This window comes from Neopelma chrysocephalum, unplaced genomic scaffold (assembly GCF_003984885.1).
Source record: "Neopelma chrysocephalum unplaced genomic scaffold, ASM398488v2 Primary Assembly neopelma1_97033, whole genome shotgun sequence".
In the NCBI taxonomy this organism is placed as follows: Eukaryota; Metazoa; Chordata; class Aves; order Passeriformes; family Pipridae; genus Neopelma; species Neopelma chrysocephalum.
The window spans coordinates 1,077,229-1,094,586 of record NW_020925675.1 but is presented as its reverse complement, the minus strand read 5'-3'; the positions used below and the strand labels follow the sequence as shown (position 1 = coordinate 1,094,586).

Sequence of the window (17,358 nt, the reverse complement as noted above, 5' to 3'; positions counted from 1 at the left end):
TACTGAAAAAAGTCTACTTAGAAATTACAGTGTAGGCTCTACCTTGGAGGTATGAGAAAACTATTTCCTACGTGTCCTCCTGGGAAACACTTGTCAAGCACACTTGTCAAGCGTGTTACAGAAGTGCCTTTTCACAGAAGTACCAGGTGGAGAACCAGCAACATTGCCCCTTGGTGAAGCAAAGGCATGATTGGTGGTGACACATCAAACATCCACTGCTCAGCCCTCTCCTCCTCAGACAGAGCCATCAGCAAGGAGAGTGGAGCTGTGGCCTCTAGCTCATTTGTTTGTGCCACCACATTCCTCTGGAAAGCAGGAGTGTTGGGCAAGGCAAAATTATCTGCAAGTCCCCTCAGGGCTGATTGTCATCTTTCAGCTATGCAGATGGAGAGTGGCTCACAAGAAGCTAGGATGCTGCAAAGTGATGAACTTCCTCAATGAACCACTCAGTTTTATATTGGTAGAGTTGTTGTAACACAGGTGTCAATAAAAGATATCATCTCTCTCTACAAGCCTTGCTACCCAGGTGAGACAGAGAGCCATGAGAAACTGATGAGAAGATAATGAGTCCTCCAGTAGAGGTTTGCTGACCATCCTACTTGGAAGCAGTGTCTTGCTACTGGTGCATGCACCATGCCTTGAGAATCCCTCTCCTGATAGCAACCACCTGCAGCTCAGAGTCCAAATATAGTTATGATGTAGAAATAGCCCTTCATGTCCTGAAATGAAGGAGCCAACAGCCATTGGTCTAATTCACATTAGAGGTCATGTCAAGAAATGGAAAATAACACTCTTCCAAAACACAGCTAACTGGACTTGTCCTCAAGGTTCACATATCAAATGGAATCATTTTAAGGTTCAAGAGTTGTAAAAGTCTCAGCATTAAAAACCAAAACAACGCATGTTTATTCTGGATATTTTTAGACTGGTTTCCTAAGGAAACATGGCTAATGTCACACTGGGTTTGTGTATATGTGAATGCACACATAAACTCCTTGCCTACCTGCATGATACTCTCTTCAATGTTTTTTGAACATTTTGTCCAATTTTGATCAAATTTGATGTAAGAACAGAAATCTTTGTGATACAATATTAAAAAAACTTTTATTCAAATTGTTCGCTGGTCAGAAGAAAGGGACCCCTGAAGAGCTCTGTGCAAGTTTCAAGTTGGCTTCCCGCCAAGTCTCCAAAACTTGACAACAAGGCCTGCTTCCCAGAGAGGGAAGGGAAAAAACCAAACAGCCAAAGCTATAGTAAAAATATATTTTACATATAAAACAGATATATACAGTGAGAATATTATATATATCTATAACCCCAGAAACCCTAAATAGCTTCCCAAAGGGAAGAGGGGAAGGGAGAAGGGAAAAAAGGACAAAATAGGACGAAAAGGGACAGAAACAAAACAGGTCTAAGCGATCTAAAAACCTGGTAACCAGCAAACTAAAGAACTGGCAAAATCTCACCACTTCCCTTGAGAGAAGCAGGACGGCTGGACGCGGCCCAGCACTCTCCCCTCATGCGTGGCAGACAACAGCAGTCGATACAGGCCTCAACTTCAGATAAGCAAGACCACGTACGGATCTACTGTTCTCGAATCTCGCTGGAAGAGAAGAGAGAGGTCCCTCCCGTTGGCTTTATTTATACCTCAAGTTACGTAAAGGAATAGCATGGAATACTTCCGTGGTCACCTTCCTAGTTCCTTCCTGGTTACAAGCTGGTCTCCAGGAAAGCCTAGAGTGAAAACTATCACAAGCTCCCAAAGAGGGCTCGGTCAACCAGTTCACTCATCATTAGACACCAGACAAGACACATAAGAGGAAAGTGGTCAGAAACCAACTTTCACAAGTTTCAGTGCTCTTAGAAAAAGAAAAAAAAAACAAGGTGAGGGCACTAGGTGAAGCCCCTCTTTCCATTGAAATGAACTCAAGATTTGTCCATCACTCAGTTCCACTGACTGCAGAGGTATGGGGACAGCAAGAAGCCCTTCTGGGAATGAAGCATGTGAAGAATTAGACCTGACCTGAGGGGGCTAATGGGGTGTGCATGTGTATGTAAAAAAGGGATTAAAGATGAAAAAGCTGGAGGCAAATCAGAAGGTATCTGTGGTCAGACATGCCTGGAGGGAAAGGGAGTGCTGCATGCAAAAACATGCTGGAGGAACGCAAGCATGTGCATGAAGGACGACACCTCTGTGCATCCCAAAACCTCTGCAAATGAAGACAGAATTGGTACAGAGGCTTGCAGCTCTGGGTGCACATGCCAGCATGTCGTGTCTCCAACACATCTCTGTTAGCTTGGAGATCATGGTGCTTTCGAAACAACCAGCGTGCACTGAATTGGCCAAGCCTTTATGAGGCTGCCAGGGACATCACCCGTCCCCTCCTGTGGTTCAGTGGTAGGGACTATGGGACCCCCCAGCTGGACCCCCAGCTTCCTGCACTGGTCCCAGTTACTTCCCCAATTGCTTCCCTGCAGCATGTCCTAACCCCCCAAACCAGCACTGGGGACATTTTTTCATGGTTTGACAAAAGAGGCACAGCACAAGCAAACAAGGAAATGTCACAGAGGGTCATCTAAAATTGGCAGTGTGAGGTAGGGAGGGACTGCTGCAAAACAAAACCTGTCCTTGACACAGATGGCCTCCGCAAGCCCTTGTCATATGGCAGCTAATCAAATACACTAGTCTTCCTCCTTTGGCACTCTGTGTTCAGTAGTAAAAGCCTGCTTACACTTCCCCAGCCCATCCCTTCACAGCCAGACATTTGCTTCTTTAAGAAATACTTGACTATATGAAAAAAAAAGTCACAATTTTTTGCCAGGCAGAAAGGGACCTGGGAGTTTGGATTGACAGGAAGCTGAACATGAGCCAGCAGTGTGCCCAGGTGGCCAAGAAGGCCAATGGCATCCTGGCCTGTATCAGGAACAGTGTGGTCAATAGGTCCAGGGAAGTGATTCTTCCCCTGTACTTAACACTGGTGAGGCCACACCTCGAGTACTGTGTCCATTTCTGGGCCCCTCAGTTCAGGAAGGATATTGAGGTGCTGGAGCAGGTCCAGAGAAGAGCAACAAGGCTGGTGAAGAGACTCAAACACAAGTCCTATGAGGAGAGGCTGAGGGAGCTGGGGTTGTTTAGTCTGGAGAAGAGGAGGCTCAGGGGAGACCTCATCACTCTCTACAGCTACCTGAAAGAAGCCTGTAGCCAGGTGGGGGTTGATCTCTTCTCCCAGGCAGCTATCAGTAGGACAAGAGAGCATGGTCTTAAGCTCTGCCAGGGGAGGTTTAGGTTAGATATTAGCAAGAAATTCTTTACAGAGAAGGTAGTCAGACATTGGAATGGGCTGCCCAGGGAAGTGGTGGATTCTCCGTCTCTGGAGGTTTTTAAGGTGAGACTGGATGTGGCACTTAGTGCCATGGTCTAGTAACCACAGCAGTAGTGGACCAAGGGTTGGACTTGATGACCTCAGAGGTCCCTTCCAACCCATCTGATTCTATGATTTTATGATTCTATGATTGGGAGCTGTCCTAGTTAGAACGGCTGGGACCAATTCATCACTGGATGGGTGTAGCCCAAAACTGTGTATTCTATGGCCTTCCATGCCATTTCCCAGAAACTGTTATCAGTAGAGGCCTGCGAGATAGGAAGATGTTCCTGTCCTCATACCCTTTTATGGAATTCCCCACTCTGAGGAAAGGACTGAGCATCCTCATACCCTTTTATGGAATTCCCCGCTCTGAGGGAGGGACTGAGCATTCCCGCCTGAACTGAAGAATATATAAACTGGGAGTTTCGGAACCTTTTTACCACTCGTGGGATCCAGAGGAAGACTGCAGCTCACCACTCTCAACCAGACTGAGACCACCACCCTCAACTGGACTGCAATCACCACTTTCTGACCAGACTGCAACAGCTCTCCCACCAGCAGGTTTTTCCCCTCTCCCTTTACTTTGGACTCGGGGGGGGGCAAGGAACACCACTTTTGTTCATGCCCCAGGGTGCTGGGTTATACATTTGGGTTTTGCGGGTTAAAACCAATTGTCTGTCTGTATAACTGTACTTATTGTATTATTTTAATAAATTGTTATTCTGACTTATAATCTCTCTTTTGAGTTGAGTTCATTTCCCCTGCTGGTTAACTTTTAAACCAGCACAGGAGCAGACAGTGAGGGATGGGCATCAGCTGGTTCAGGCAGAGCAGCAAGCTGGAAAAGACACTCTGACTTATTCCTGTCACAACATATCCATGACACGATGCAAGGTGGACACTTGCAGGCTTTGGAGAAGAAGGAACGGAAACAGCGAGGATCCAGCCCTCCCTGCTCATCACAAGGAGGATTAAACCACCTTCAGGAGGGACCAGCCTCCTCCAGGTGACTACATTGAGGCCCAAGAGGACTCAGAGCCCAGTCTGGGCACCTCAGGTGCCTTCAAGGACCAAGACGAACTTGGGTCTGAGAGGTTCTCAGCTCATAGCAAAACTGTTTTCTTAAGCTCTGAAGTTTTTACAAAGAGATTAATTCCTGCTCTCTTTTTGGGGGGAGCCCGAAGTAGTTATGGCATACGCAACTTCTCTGGGCAACCTGTTTCAGTACCTCACCACCCTTTGGTGGGAGGGCACCAAACTGCAGCTGTTTCATTTGTGCTTTCAGCAATATGGTAGAAAGAAAAGCTAGCCAAAAAAGAAACCTGGGATGACTATCAAAGAGCTGAGTTTGTGTAGCTTTGCACCCATACATTTGTGTAGAAAGACTGTAAAAATGCTAGGAGCCTCCTGTCTGTTAGAGCAGCTCTGAATTGGTCTCTTGGCTGCTCAAAAGCCAGTTTCACCTTAAAGGCAACTAGAAGAACACTTCCCCACTGTGCTGGCACTTCTGAGACTCTTCCACTATTCCATAATCTGGGAAGAGGCTGAGGTTTACTCTGCTGGTGTGAGCTTCAGGTACCTGCCACCAGCATCATTTAGAGCAGCCTTAAGGCTTTACTTAGAAAAGTAGGGACCAAACCAGCACAGAAACAGGTCCAGGCTGAAGGGGCTATGGAGACTCCATCCTTTGGAAAAAAAAAATATAAGGAGCTGTAAATCAAAGTCTGTCACTTCAAGCAGGTACCACCACAAACACCTGAGTGACTTCTCCTTGCTAAGCCACATGCAGAACAGGGAGCAAGCACTGAAGTCAACTCCCCAAGGCACCTTTGGGATCACAACAGGAAGAGCTGACTCAGAGGACATCTCACACGGGGATGCCCTTAGCAAAGAGGAATAAGCATATACAATGAGTAACCAGATGATCATGCACACAAATCACTGGGAAAAGGAGTCTGGCACAAGGGGAAATCCGACAAGAGCTGCAGATGCACGTGAGAACCTGGAGGGAAAGTTCAATGTGCAGTTGATGCAAAGGAGGGGGAAGGAGAGAGGGGGGACAGCGTTCATGATCTTCTGTAAGAAGGAGGGGTACAATAGGGAAAGCATGCTAATGAGAGAGTCCTCAAGGAAAGGAAAACAGCAGGAGAAAGTTGCACGTATGGGGCAGAGGAAAGGAAGACTATAAATTGAATTTCAAGGCTAAAAGTGCTAGAACTGCTTCCTGTAAAGAAATGGCAAATACCTACAGGAACTCAAAGGGAAAAAATGTTGCAAGAAAATTCAAGGACAGAGTTTCCTCTGCACACAAAGAAGCTTACTTCCAATTGATTTGCTGCTGCCTATCTCTCAGTAATAAAATGCATTCACCCTTCCCAAGCTCTCAAAAAACCCCAGTGCAATAATAATTACAAAAAATGAGTTTACATCCCCCGAAGGAGGACATTATGCATATGATGCAAGGTCCAAAGAAACTTTGTCAGGCTATGCTTAAAAAAGAAAGGATGGAAAATGAAGTGTTTGCAGACACAAGAAAACAGATAGAGCAGCAAATATGGGGGGAGGGGGGGAGATGGGAGGTAATAAAACCAGGGAAATACTGCTTATCTGGGGCTTGTTAAATTCTATGTGACAGGGAATGCTGATGAATTGCTTCATTGCATTTGGTGCTACGCTTTCAGTGTCCTTCCAGACTGATAGCATGTTTCCTTATCTAAAGGAAAAGGCACCTTTAGTGATGCTGAGGATGCTGGACTCTAGCAACCCTCCTGCAGGTGGGAGAGCAGCAGCTGCAGGGCTTGCCAGCATGCCAGCAGGACATCCTTTGGGCTACTGGCTTTTTTTTTCCCCTCCCTCTCCAATCAGACTAAATGAAATGGAGCCATTTGTGGGTTCAGAAGTGGCAAGGGTCCAGCCCACTCCATCCCCAGACACTGAAGGGTTGAAATAAGAGAAAACTCTTACAGAATGTTTGTGCACTTTCCAATTGCCACACAAGCAGCTGCAGGGACAGCCCAAACTATGATTCACCTTCTGAGCAGCCTTGGGAAAGGGGTTTGGAAACTACCTTCACTCTTATTTTCTAGTAGGGGAAGCTGATGGGAAACTTGGCATTGTGAGAAATAAAGAATCGGTTTTATTACAAGCAAATGAATTTAGCAAATCACTAACATAAGAGTTTTTCTTTACTAACCTATAGGGCGTATCGCGGAGCTGTAAGATGCCGGATTCAGCCTGGAACCGGTGTCAGGGAAACATGCGAATGGGAATAGGGAACTGTAAATGAATATTGGTAAGGAAACCCCTTATACCACATGGCTGGTCCTGGAAGCTGCCATGCTGCTGGACACTCCACCTCCCAGCACGACACAGCCAACCAGAAAGAGGGGAACGCCTCTTCTATGACGTAAACGGGGTTGAACCTTAAGAATGTTTAAAAGGCGGGACTTTTGAATTGAAGGGTGTGTTCCTGGGAATCCTGCGTGCCTAGGACACCCAACACGTGTTGTAATTTTTCCTTTTCGTTTTATTCCTTTTGTTTTGCAAACTTTTGCCGTCTTTCTAAATTCAATAAATGAGATTTTTCTCACAGCATGGTCATGACTTAAAAGAAACCCCAAAAGTTGTTGTGTTGCAGCCAAGCATTCAAGGTTCCCAACACTGATGCTCTCTCACTTCTCACTCCAGGGCATCAGCAACTGCACCCAACAAGATCCTCTCCTGGATTCCTTCCCCTCCCATTCATGATCGCATAACATCCACAGGGTGATTGCTCACACGGAAAACCAACATGAGTGTTTAATGTATGCTTATGTCTTTGTCCTAGTTAGAACAGTTGGGACCAGTTCATCACTGGATGGGTGTAACCCAAAACTGTGTATTCTATAGCCTTCCATGTCATTTCCCAGAAACTGTTATCAATAAACTATTTACACCCTCTGCCCAGAGCAGCCTGACTCCTCAGGCTATAAACTAGGTGTTAAGAGGCCTGCGAGATAGGAGGGTGCCTCCCTGTTCCTCACACCCTTTGTGGAACTCCCCACCCTGAGGAAAGTACTAGGCATTCCTGCCTGAACTGGAGAATATATAATCTTGGAGTCTTGGAACTTTTTTAACCACTCGTGGGATCCAGAGGAAGACTGCAGATCACCGCTCTCAACCAGACTGAGACCACCACTCTCGACTGGACTGCAACCACCACTTTTCAACCAAACTGCAACCATCACTCTCGACCGGACTGCAATCACCACTCTTGACCAGACTGCAACAGCACTCTCACCAACAGGTTTCCCCTCTCCTTTTACTTTGGACTCAGGGGGCCCAAAGACCACTCTGTTCATGCCCCAGGGTGCTGGGTTATACATTTGGGTTTTGTGGGTTAAAACCAATTGTTTGTCTGTATAATCGTACTTATTGTATTATTTTATTAAATTGTTATTCTGACTTATAATCTCTCTTTTGAGTTGAGTTCATTTCCCCTGCTGGTTTACCTTTAAACCAGCACAGTCTTTTAGTATAATGTAGCAGCTGTAATCAAAGGCAAAAAACCCAGGCCTTGTCACAGAGTCCCCTTCTAATCACTACTGCACCCCAGACCACAGCTTTAGAAATCAGGCACTAACCCCTATTGCCTAATTAGAAGAGCAGTGGAAAGCTTAGGAACTGGCATATCTCTTTTCTCCCTAAGTGGTCACTGAATAAATACTATATCCCTAGTTCCACAGTCCCTTTTTACATTGTTGGCATTACCAGTCCTTTGTGTACCCACATGCTGTTACTTAAATTGCTTCCATGTTTTCATTACTTGCCCTCTGTGCTGTGTGTATTGAAGCTCATGCTGAAGTGTATTGCAAAGCACTGGGGACTACTGGAGATGTGGCTGAAATTTTTATGCAACAAACTTAAGAGATTTTTCAAGTTCTGAGAGAGTTTGCTCCTACTCAGGGGGAAAAATAAATTCAGGTGCTACTTCATGAGGTGCAAGACAACTGCTCCTACCCACCAGAAACACAAGAATGGCACTTGCAGCTCAGGTTATGCTCAGCTGTCCATCCTTATATATGGTCTGTGGGGCCTCTCTTTATGCCCTGTTTCCATGAGCAAGGTGGTAAACTCAAATAATGATGCTGCTCCCATGTGCAAGGGAAATGTGTACATTGGGCCAAACTCTCCTGGCAAAAAATCCATGGAGGACAGTGGAAGGAGCTGAAAGGTCTGCCCCACTGGTTTAAATGCATTGTTCCCTCCTGCTGCTTCCAGTAGCTGCTTTTCTGGAGTTTGTACTGATTAAAGCAACAGACAATCAAACAGCCTAACTCTGAAATATCAAAACTGCCAGAATCATTTAAATGGGACAATCACTTTTTTTTTTTAACCACTACCACAGCTCTCAATGGTTCTGCAAGGACATGCAGAACCATTGTCCTGTGGGGCTGTCCTGTGCGGCTGTCCTGTACAGGGCCAGGAGTTGGACTCAATGATCTTTGCGGGTCCCTTCCAACTCAGGATATTCTATGATTCTATGCAGAAGGTTCCTGCATACTCCTCTCACAGGGAAACCCATAGTTGGACCAGACAGTCACAGCTCCATGTTTCAACTTGCTGCTTCCTCCTAACTATCTTCCCCAAAAAAATCTCTGTAACTGTCATGAGACACATGCATTGGTCATGAAAGCAATTGCACTACCAGGACTGGGACCCTTCTCCCACTTATTTCCAGTCTCTTCCTGTAGTGCCTTTCATCACCTCTGCAAGTATTCAGGGAGGAAAGGGAAGTGGAAATGAGACATTGCTTGGTGCTAAGAAGACAGCCCATTCCTCTCAATAGGTGGGAAAATCTCTTCTCAGTGTGTTATAGGGCCAAACCTCTGCTGTGCTAAAAGGAGATACTTTTTTCATGCACATAGACTATGCCATTTAGCAGGATTCTGAGAAAAAAAATCCCCATGATTTGTTGTTTTCTTTTCAAATTCAGCTTCTAAGAGAAGTACTCTCAGAGTGAGCAATGTTAATCCCCTTGGGCTCTGCCTTGATTCAGTGGGAAATGTTGATGCTTCAAAAAATGATTTAGAGTTATGAAAATTTTGGTCTAAGTCAGTCTGTCAAGGAGGCTGTCTCCAAGGAGAGCCGTTGGCAATTATCCTCCTCAAGGCTTCAAGTAGCCCTTTGAGCATTCAACAACTGTGTATGGGAGAAGAGGGATCCAAGCTGCATGAGCAGGAAAGTCAAGTCATGCCCCAAGCTCTAATCAGTAGGTGCTTACATCCCAGATGAATTCGTCCAGGTTTTGGAGATACTCATGAGTCTTTCATCAAATCTGGGTTCCTGTCTGAACTCATCATGATGCCCACGTGCTACTAAGGAGGCAGAGTATCCTGAGCTGCATCAAAAGAAGCGTGGCCAGCAGGTCAAGGGAGGTGATTCTGCCCCTCTACCACTCTGGTGAGACCCCACCTGGAGTACTGCATCCAGCTCTGGGATCCCCAGCACAGGAAGGACATTGACCTGTTGGAGCAAGTCCAGAGGAGGGCCACCAAGATTAGAGGGATGGAGCACCTCTCCTATGAGGAAAGGTTGAGACAATTGGGTTTGTTCAGCCTGGAAAAGAGAAGGCTTCAGGGTGACCTAATTGCAGCCTTCCAGTACCTGAAGGGAGCCTGCAAGAAAGACAGAGGGGAACTTCTTACAAGAGCATGCAGTGACAGGACAAGGGGGAATGCTTTCAAACTGAAAGAGTAGGTTTAGATTAGATATTATGATGAAATTCTTGACTGTGAGGGTGGTGAGGAACTGGCACAGGTTGCCCAGAGAAGCTGTGGATGTCCCATCCCTGGAAGCGTTTAAGGTCAGGTTGGATGGAGCTCTGAGCAACCTGGTCTAGTGAAAGGTGTCCCTGTCCACAGCAGGGGGGGTGGAACTAGATGATCTTTAAGGTCCCTTCCAACTTGCTCTACTCTGCACTGTTGCTGCCTCACCTTGAGTACTGTGTGCAGTTTTGGGCACCACAATATAAAAAAGACATTAAGCTATTAGAGAGCATCCAAAGGAGGAAGTGGAGGGGCAGGTACTGATCTCTTCACTCTCATGACCAGTGACAGGACTCAAGGAAACAGCATGAAACTGAGTCAGGGGAGGTTTAGGTTAGATATCAGGAAAAGGTTTTTCACCCCCAGGGTGGTTGAGCACTGGAACAGGCTCCCTAGGAAGCACCAAGCCTGAGTTCAAGAAGCGTTTGGACAATGCTCTCAAGCACATGGTGTGATTCTTGGGGTGTCCTGCGTAGGGCCAGGAGTTGGACTTGATGATCCTGATGGGTCCCTTCCAACTCAGCACATTCTGTGATTCTATTTGTACTGTGATAAAGCCTCAATCTGACCAAAGCTCCTTTGTCTAATACCTAGGACAGAAACATCACTACACCCAAAAAAACATGAGTAGTCACCAGCTGTCCCTCTCCCGACCAGCACTGCTTAAAACACTCAAACTAAATTTGTGTTAAGACTAAATGTAGGTGACACTACTGAAAAATCAAGACAATGACAAAATAAAAGGGTGAAACAGCTCATACAAAGAAAGGATTTTCTTTTTTTCCCCCTCCCTCTTCCTCTCCTTGACTAAATGAAAAAATAAAAATATTAATTTTTACCCAAAGTACCAAAAATTTCTCTGCAGAAGGATATTTCAAGAAAATGATATGCATCTGGGAGAAAATGAGACTTATAGTGGAAGCATTTTCTGAAACATAACTATAGTGTTGCTCACACAATGCTGTAATCAAGAATAATGAAGCCCTTTTCCCAATATTCAGGAATGGATTCAATTGTTCACAATGCACATTCCTGTATTTTAAAAATGCAGTTGAAAGCTTTAACTGCTGAAAGACTCAAGCATTAGCACTTAGGCACAAAGCAATTTAGAAGTGGGCTCCTTCATTTATCACTCGTGTAATTATCAATCTTAAACCTCAAGTACGAACAAAAATAGAAGAGGCCCAGCTGAACTTTTGATCCCTTCCGAATTGGTTCATCTGAGGGATAGTTCAAGATCATCCCCACAGCATATGTGGCGATGCAGGATGACACCCACTCTGTATTACCTCCTCCATGGCCAAACAGGGCTTTGCAAACCCTGCAAAGGTTATATCTTGGACACAAACTGTTTGAGCAGGTTTAATCCTCCCCTCTCCCTCTGCTTTCAGGAGAAAGGGGAAATACAGAAAAGAATAGGACTTACCTTCTTTCTGGAGTGCAATCTGTCCTCCTCTTTAGCTGCTTTGCTATTTTTACCAGCTCTAGAAAGCTTCTGGTCCCCAGACTGCTTGATGGTGATTTTGATCTCGGGAGGGCAAATATAGTTCTCCAAGTTCTTTGGGGGCTTCTTAGTTCTCTTGGTGGTCTGTATCTTTAGTTTTAAACTCCCCTCTGTAAAGTTAGCCTCCTTGATGGAAAATTCCTGCTCCTCCAGGCCATCTCCCACCACCCATTTCTCGCTGTCTGCATTGGAAGTGGAATCCACATCTCTCCTAGAACCCAGCTCATCCTCTTCCTCCGGCTCCAGCCTTTCACCACTCATCAGGATCTCTTTCCCTGAGCCCGCCATAGGCAGCATCATCTCCCCTGCACAGCCAGAGGCAGACAGAGGCTTCACAGAGGTGACAGCGGCTGACAGAAAGTCTGCCTCACCCCTCCTTAGCCAAGAGCTGCCCAAAGTCTCCCTGGGCTCCATAGCAATACTGCAACGCCCTGGAGTTTTATCCGAGGGAAGGGGAGCACAGGAGGGGATGAGGAAAGCAAGGGCAGGTACGATCCAAGGGAACGAATGGTAACCGTCTGCCAAATTCAACGTCCTGATTGCCCAAAGGCTGCAAGGAGCTCAGAAGAGACCAAATCTGCCACTGCCAAAAGAAAAGAGAAGAAAAAAAAAGGAAATTAGCATGTACACGTGTATTGAATGCGAGTGTGGAGATAACTGAAACAGGATGCGCTTGGGCTTCCCCTACAGCATCTCAAGGGCTTTCTGTCATGAGTTCAACCTGTGGCCAGGTTTTGGAGCAGAGAGGAGCTATAGGGTGGCTTCTGTTGGAAGCTACTGAAAGCTTTCACTGTCCTATGAAGAACCAATGGTAGCTAAATGCAGGAGGGATTTCCTGCCGCTGGCCACGGCTGAGGCCAATGAGAGGAGCTTCTGTGATTACATATTTGAGAAAAGAGGAAGAGAAGGGTGTTAAGGTGTTGCGCAGAAGGAATTGGAGCCGGGAGGGATGCGGAGGGAGCCTCCGGGTCCCGCGGCCCTGGCCCAGGGGCAGGCGCGGCGGGTGCCGCGGCCAGGGCTGGGGCGGTTCCCCGCCGCTTTACCCTCCCACTGCGAGCGGGGGCGGTGGCAATGGCTCGGGGCTGTGCGGCAGCTGGTCTGAGGGCAGGCGCGGTGCCGCAGCCAAGCCAGCCCGGGCCAGGGCGGCGGCCATGACCCTGGGTCCGCGGCAGCTGATAGCTCGGAGCACACAGTGGCGGCCGCGGGGGCAACTGGGGCCGGGACCGGGACCGGGACCGGGGCCCTGGCTGAGGCGTGCAGCCCCGTAGCACCCCCCTCCTCCCGTCCCGGCCGAGCTGCCCGTGCCGAGCCGAGCGGCAGCCCCTGCAAAGGGGTGGCCAGGCTGGGGCCGGGGTATGCGGCAGCACGCAGAGCAGCCCCGCGGCCCCCCTTCAGGCCCGCCCCGGCCGCGGGGTGGGCCAGGGTGGCAGAGCAGCCCCGCCAGCAGGTGATCTCTCCCGCCTCCCGTCCCGACTGAGTTGGGACAGGACGGGGGGCCCTGCTGCGGTGCAGCTGCACCCAGGATGGAACAAGTAGATGCATGAAAATGAAAGAGGACTGCTATCCTGCCATGGGAGGCCCAAGAGGGAATGAAGTCCTTCGGAAGATCTGTGACTTGAGAGAGAAGCCACGCTGGAGCAGTTTGTTCTGGGTAGGACTTTGTAGCCCCTGTGGGGAACCCACACTGGAACAATACTCTCTGTCAAAGACTGCATTCTATGAAGAACCATCAGGGTATAGAGGCCTCCTGCACCCCAGTACCTGCGTCCCGGGGGAGGAATGGACCCATGTTAGAAGGGACCACCTTGGACTGTTTCCCATGGGAGGAATCCATGGGACAGGGGAAGGACTCGGAGCTTTGGCCCCCCTGTAGCCTGTGGTGAGGGACCATGGAAGGGTGGTCTACAGGTGCAGCAGATTTGGAAGACCTGGTGCCCTGTGGATGGAGAAGGGTGATCCACAAGTGCAGCAGATTTGGAAGACCTGTTGCCTTGTAGGAGGAGGGAGAATATGGAAGGAAGGAGGGGTGGTTAGAAAGTGTGTTTAAAACTTTATTTTCTTAATCTTTAGCTTCTATTCTGTTAGTAATAAAATTTTAGTATTATCCTCACGTTGAGTCTGTCTTGCCTGTGTGGCCTCTCCCAGCTCTTAGAAATTTTTGTGGGGGTTTGGAATCCGGCCAGAATCAAACCACGACACTTTCCTTGAAGCAAAGTGGGAACCAAGGCTTGCCAGCATGTCTGAGGGCTGGATCTGTGTCATAGGTTTACTTGTTCTAAAAAAACCATGGGGGGGATTTTTTTTCTTTCCCCTGCATCGCTGTAAAAGAAAGATGTTGAAAGAGGGAGGGGGAGGATGTTTGCCTAGGGTGATTGACACACACAAAGGAATTAGCTAGCAGATCCACATTCCAGACTCAGAAGACTGGGGGGGGGAGGTGATGAGGTGTTTTTTTTTCCCTCTCCTCGGGAAATGGCACCTCACTTTTGCCTTGACCAAGTGTGCGTGTTGGAGGGGTCAGAGGTTCACTTTGTTTTCAGCCTGGTCACCTGGCTGCTCCTGGCCCCGGTTTGCCTCCATTTTCCTGCACCCTGTTCTGCCCCCAGCCCAGACCTGCTCGGATTTCATCGGAGAGGCTTGACCCATCTGCAGAGGAACCTTTTAGGGAGGAGGTCGCCCTTTCCCTCCGCCGCTCCTGTGTTGACAGCAGCTTGTGCCCATCGACGAAGGGGGGGGAATCCCAGCCACAGCCAGCCGCAGACAGTGTGAGTTTCATGCGAAGAACCCCCTTTATCCCCTTCTCCCCTTCCCCTTCTCGGTGGGGTAAAAGATCTCCATTTTTGGCTTCTTTCGTGCACCAGGGCCCCCATGCAGTGACCGCCAGAGCCCAACAGCGCCCCCTGCTGACCACCACCAAGCAACTGCAGGCTCTGCACCTCCAGAGATCCAACAGCGCCCCCTGCTGATCGTGGTTAGATTTGCGCCAAAAGGCGGAAAGTACTGAACTGTTTCCTTTTTGAAGGGGACTTTTGAGTACAGGATTATTGTTTGGTTGTTTTTGTGTTCTTTTGTTGTTCTGCCAATACATATATATCCTTTAATAAAGGGCTGTTATTTTTTCCTTTCTCCATGCTTCCTCAATTGGAGCCTCTTAATTTTGGATTTACAATTGCTTAGAGGGAGGAGCTTGGTCTTCCTCATAACTCATCCTCCTTAGCAAAACACTTCAGTCTCATTAAACTGAGACAATCTGGTATCACAAAGCAAGGAACAATAGCCACGTGTATTGCTAAATTGATGAAAATTAATATATTTTTTAAAAAATGTTGTCTAAATGCCAATGCCTTCAACTCAACTTGGGAAATAAATGAGGGGACAACCAGCTTTCCACACCCATGAACCTCCTCATTACTTCAAAGTGCTTGCTGTCAGGGTTTTTCAGAAGGAAAAAAAATAGAGGCAGATGCTTGCTTTGGGTTAAACAATAATCCAGTGATCAGAGCACAGAAAACATAGTGTTGGTCTATGAATCGGGCAGCAGAGTTTCAAACTCCCTATTTCCCCGCTTCCCAGGTTTGAGAGAGAGATGCCCTTGGCTAGCTATTCTTGGGGGAAACCTGCTTTGGATGAATTATTCATTACACACTGACTACAGCCCAAGATGCTCCCTGGGATGTTGGAAGTGCAGGAGGATCCACCTGGGTCTCTTGGAGGGCCTGTCAGTGTCTCAAGTATTGAGGGTGATGGAAGAAAGCTAAACTCAATGTTTTCCAGAGTTCCTCATGCCCTTAGGTACTACTGCTTTGTGGCAAAGGCTTGGGCTGACTGAAGCACAGACTGTGCTCTCATCCTTCAAATGTTGGCTTTCTTCAGAACATTGCAGATGGAAGCCTTTGAGATGGAAGCATTCATATTCAGTACTTTACAAAGTCTTGGCCAAAGTTAATGGGAGAAGCTGTGAATGGTCAACTGAGGCAAAAGATGTATCATCCAATGACATAGAAAGGCTGAGCCAAAAAACAAATATTTGGCTAAAAAAAATACACATAGGCTGTTTTTAAAGGTAGTGAGGTGCTTTCATACACCCTCCCTAAAATCCCCCCAATAGCCACCTCCCCCCTCCCTATCATTAAAAACCAGTTTGGTCTACAAAATTAGCAGAAGAAATCTCAGAGAGAAACAAAGATATTTTCTGCTACTTTAACAGACACAAATTAAAATAAAGTTCCCATAAATAGCACAAGCTGACAGCTTATGCTTAAATTGCACATCTTCTGGCAATAGGGAGGAGACTCCCAGAGCTGCTGCCACCAGTCTCATTTAAGGTGATCTTGAAGAACTAACAGATCCAAAGTCTCCTGTATGCCTGCCTTGACTCACTCTGCAGTCAGCAGATCTCTCCAGTTCACCACCTATGAAACAAGGATCACGCTTGTAGGGTGGGTTAGTTAATGCCCTTACATAGTTTTGAACCCAAGTGTTTACCATGTGGTAGTCACCAATTACTAATGCAATTAGTACATTAAAGCCACTCACTTGCAAGGAGCTGTTCCATCTAATTGACCAACCTTGCACCTCACCTCTCTTTTGTGCCTATGGAGGTTATGGGAGTCAGGGTTACCTTCCTCTTCCAACTGGTCCAATCAAAAAAAAAAAGGCCATCCTATTTATCTGCCATTTTGAATTGTTAATCTCCTTGGAGAGGGACTAAATTTACACACAGTCCTGAGTTGCAACACAAACACAAGGTGGTAAAAGCTGGGAGGTGTAGCATTCCAGGGAGCTACTGCTCTGGTATGCATGAGTGTACAATGGGCACTCTGTGCCAGCCTCTGCCCACAGGCTTTAAACCTGTTTTGCTGATGGTAGAAAAGAGAAGGCTTCTGGCAGACAGCATCTAGCTCAGCAGGCAGGGCAGCAGGATGAGTCCACAGTCACCAAGGGTGCAGGGAAGGGACCACAACCACTAGTGTAATGAACCAACCCCCTTGGGACCCTATGTTGAATGGAAGTTGAAATGCAACTCATGACTCTGAGCTGGGAAGGGTCTTTCAGGTTTTGAGGCATTGGGTTGTCAGGGTTGACAGCAGGTCTGTCAGAAGGAAGACAGGACTATAGAGGCAGATATCCTGAGCTTTCTGTGGAGTCACGGTGAGCTTGCTGGAGCTTAGTCACTATGAGTCTACAAATTCTGAATCATCATGAGTGTGCTACAGGGCAGCCAATCCTGATGCATGTTTATTTGCAGACACCAATTGTAGTGTATGTTATGCCAAGGGCTATAAATGTCAGTGATCTGTTACAATAAAGGATCTATCCCTCTCCTGTCCTATTTTTGGAAGAAGACTGTTTCTGTGTCGCTTTGGCCGTCTCGACACTACAGCGACATTTGGTGACCCCGATGCAGAGCTGCGCCGAAGATTTTTCTCCGAGAGAGAGTTTGCAGCGATTTATCTCTGAGAGAGAGAGAGTTGGACCCGTGGGCCGACGCACAGGGGAGACGGCACCCAATGAAGCTTTGAGAGCAGTGGGATTCTGCCTTGGTCTGGACCTGAGATTTTATCGACACCTCACGAGGTAAGACATCAGAGGTGAGCCATCGGGAACAAAAATTGCAATAATGGGACAAAACATGCAGCTGCAGCAGCTGCGTTGCCGTAAAGAGCAAAGATATCAGTCAGCC

At 47.3% G+C, this 17,358-nt stretch overlaps 1 protein-coding gene across 1 annotated transcript in view; it reads right to left on the bottom strand.

Moving 5' to 3' along the window:
* LOC113961062 (SET-binding protein-like) overlaps window positions 1-12,089 on the bottom strand; it is a 451,480-nt gene extending 439,391 nt beyond the window's left edge. The window contains exon 1 of the mRNA XM_027671085.1: window positions 11,598-12,089. Within this exon, the coding sequence (XP_027526886.1) occupies window positions 11,598-12,089 (492 nt within the window). The remainder of the gene's footprint in view (window positions 1-11,597) is intronic.
* Between the last annotated feature and the right edge of the window lie 5,269 nt (window positions 12,090-17,358).